Source organism: Siphateles boraxobius, unplaced genomic scaffold (assembly GCF_051911475.1).
Source record: "Siphateles boraxobius isolate OS27281-9 unplaced genomic scaffold, OSU_SipBor_1 54, whole genome shotgun sequence".
NCBI lineage: Eukaryota > Metazoa > Chordata > Actinopteri > Cypriniformes > Leuciscidae > Siphateles > Siphateles boraxobius.
The window spans coordinates 152,501-155,000 of NW_027509180.1; the positions used below are offsets into that span (position 1 = coordinate 152,501).

General features: G+C 44.9%; 1 protein-coding gene across 1 annotated transcript in view; it reads right to left on the reverse strand.

Annotated features, from left to right (window-relative positions):
- Positions 1-151: 151 nt before the first annotated feature.
- mgp (matrix Gla protein) overlaps positions 152-2,500 on the reverse strand; it is a 6,500-nt gene continuing 4,151 nt past the window's right edge. Inside the window, exon 5 of the mRNA XM_077205743.1 lies at positions 152-1,177. Coding sequence (XP_077061858.1) covers positions 1,027-1,177 — 151 coding nt within the window. The 3' untranslated portion in view covers positions 152-1,026. The remainder of the gene's footprint in view (positions 1,178-2,500) is intronic.

Consider the following 2,500-nt stretch of genomic DNA (forward strand, 5'->3'; position numbering starts at 1 on the left):
TGTGAATCGCTGAAGTTCAGGCCAAAGTCTGTCCAAGAATTGTGTGATCTCGTTTAGGAGGCTCAGAATAAACTGCGTGTACACGTGGATCTTCACAAGATCCAGAGAGACTCACTGAGGTCAGCATGAAATAATGAGCAGATGAAGGCAGTTTCAGGTTTGCAGGAGTTTAATTGTGAAAGCGCTTTATTGATAAACAAAGACAGATTAAAATATCAGCATCACATACAAAACGACTGATCTCTTGTATGTGAACATTTTAGATCTCAGATAAGGTTCATTTTTGCAAATTGAATCTATTAAAAAATACATTTGCAGTTATGAAGCTTTGAATAACTTTTAATGCGTAAACAAAAGAGAAATTGTCATTATTGCGTAAATATCTGGGCAAACTGGCCCGTTGTCATTAAGCGAGAGGACGTTGGTAACGTACGCATGACACAAAAGGATATATATATATGTGTGTGTGTGTGTGTGTATGTGTAAATAGGGTTAAACTGATCTATAAATGATTATTTAACCTGTAAACTGTCACCTCTCTTTTTGAACATAGATCCAAACTCAAATAGTTGCAATTCATGAATGCTTTGGTTGGTCAGAAAGATAATAGCAAGCAGACACAGCAAATGTTCTGAACTACACGTTTTATAAATTTTTATTCTCAACAAAATAATTTGGAGTCTAACATTTCTAGAAAACAAAAGTCAGTTGTGTTACAAATTTGAAGTTGATATCACAAAAATTGAGGATCATGTGAGATTTTTTTGCCGCCTGTGTTATTCTGCCAAAAAATAGCAGTACATTTTGTAACATATGAAACATGACACCGGCCACGAGGGGGAGGAGCCTGATAAAATATTTTAAGGTGTGTTTCCATGGTAGCACAATGTCCAATTTTAAAAGAGTTTTCCCTGGATGAATTTCGAGTGTTTAAACTTTCCCATGACACCTAATTCCTGATAATTACTAAAATATGTGACAGTCAACAGGTTAAATGAAGAGGTTTCATTGAGTCGGAGGCGGGGCTCAGTACGGACGCAGATGTGGGTTGGGCCTGTGCTGCTGAGCGCTGAAATACGTTTGATAGGCCAGCTGTGAGCCGAAGCGGAGCGCAAGCAGACGGCAGGGAGAGAAATCTTCACAGATCTCGGCCCGACGCTCGGCTGGAGACTTCATCCTGAAAAACACACATAAGAAACATAAGACTGAAGGAGAGTCATCAACGACTGACAGCACAGCATTGATCTCACTGAGCACATCTGTGTTCACGTAGAAAAAAGTTATTCTCACCCACCAACTTGAGCTATTTTTTCCAGAAATGGCTCTTTGATGCAGGCTCATTGTTGTTGGTGTTCCCTTTCGAGGGAACTCTATGCTGTGTCCAAGTACCGACACTATGGGAACGTTCCCATTGTGTCTGAAGCACGTGTTCAACAAACTCCACTGTCATTGGTGCACCATCACCCCATTACACGTGACGGCGTACCATGGAAGCTATAAAGGATTCCCAAAACACAACAGCTTTCTCGTTTTCGGCAAGCACTCTATGTCAGCTGTCTATTTGGTGTTTGTTATTTTCCGCAGGCCAATTTATTATCATATATAAGTGAATATGGTGACAATACAGTTTAGATTTCCCTGTGCACTCGCTCCATCACGGATGGGGATACACACAATCTCTGTGTTGTCTGCTTGGGAGCGGAGCACGCATGGTCAGCTCTCGAGGGCGTGTGTGCACTACATTTGTCTTCCAATGAAGATGCTCCACTCCTGGCCCTTTTCAAGGAGAGCAGCCAGGCTGCAGCGCGGCGGCTCAGATCATGGGGTCACAAATGAAGCTGGTAGAGGAGTTTGAGACGGGCCTGTCCCTTTCTCAGCTCTCACCTGCTGGCTCCAGTGCTCTTATTTGGGAAGCACACTCCACGGTTTGAAGGCCCAGTGTTGGGATCTTCCTGCCTAGCAAATTACAACCTCCACGTTGGGGCCAGCCACTCTTTCCAGATCAGGGTGGCGAGGTCCTGGAACAAGCCTTCTTCTGCCCGACACTTTAGCCATATGGTCTAAAACTCTAAAATCATGGGGCTGAGTGAGCATGGGTATGAGGCGATAATCAGGGCTGGAGAGGCTTGCGAGTTGTCTCGTTGCCCACCAAGCCCTACAGAACAACATCTAACTTGGTTGGCAAAGTTTTGCGGCAGCAGGGCATCTTGCTGAGATACCTGTCATGCCTGCTCTTGAGTGTGTTATATCCACCAGACTGCTCAGTGACGCAAGACTGCGTCTAGGACTCACACCAGGACTCTCGCACTAGGACTCGCACTAGGACTCGCACTAGGACTCTCGCACAACAACTCTCGCCCTAGGACTCTCGCTAGGACTCTCGCACAATAACTCTCGCACTAGGACTCGCACTAGGACTCTCGCACTAGGACTCACACCAGGACTCTCGCACTAGGACTCCCACTAGAACTCTCGCACTAGGACTCTCGTACCAGGAATC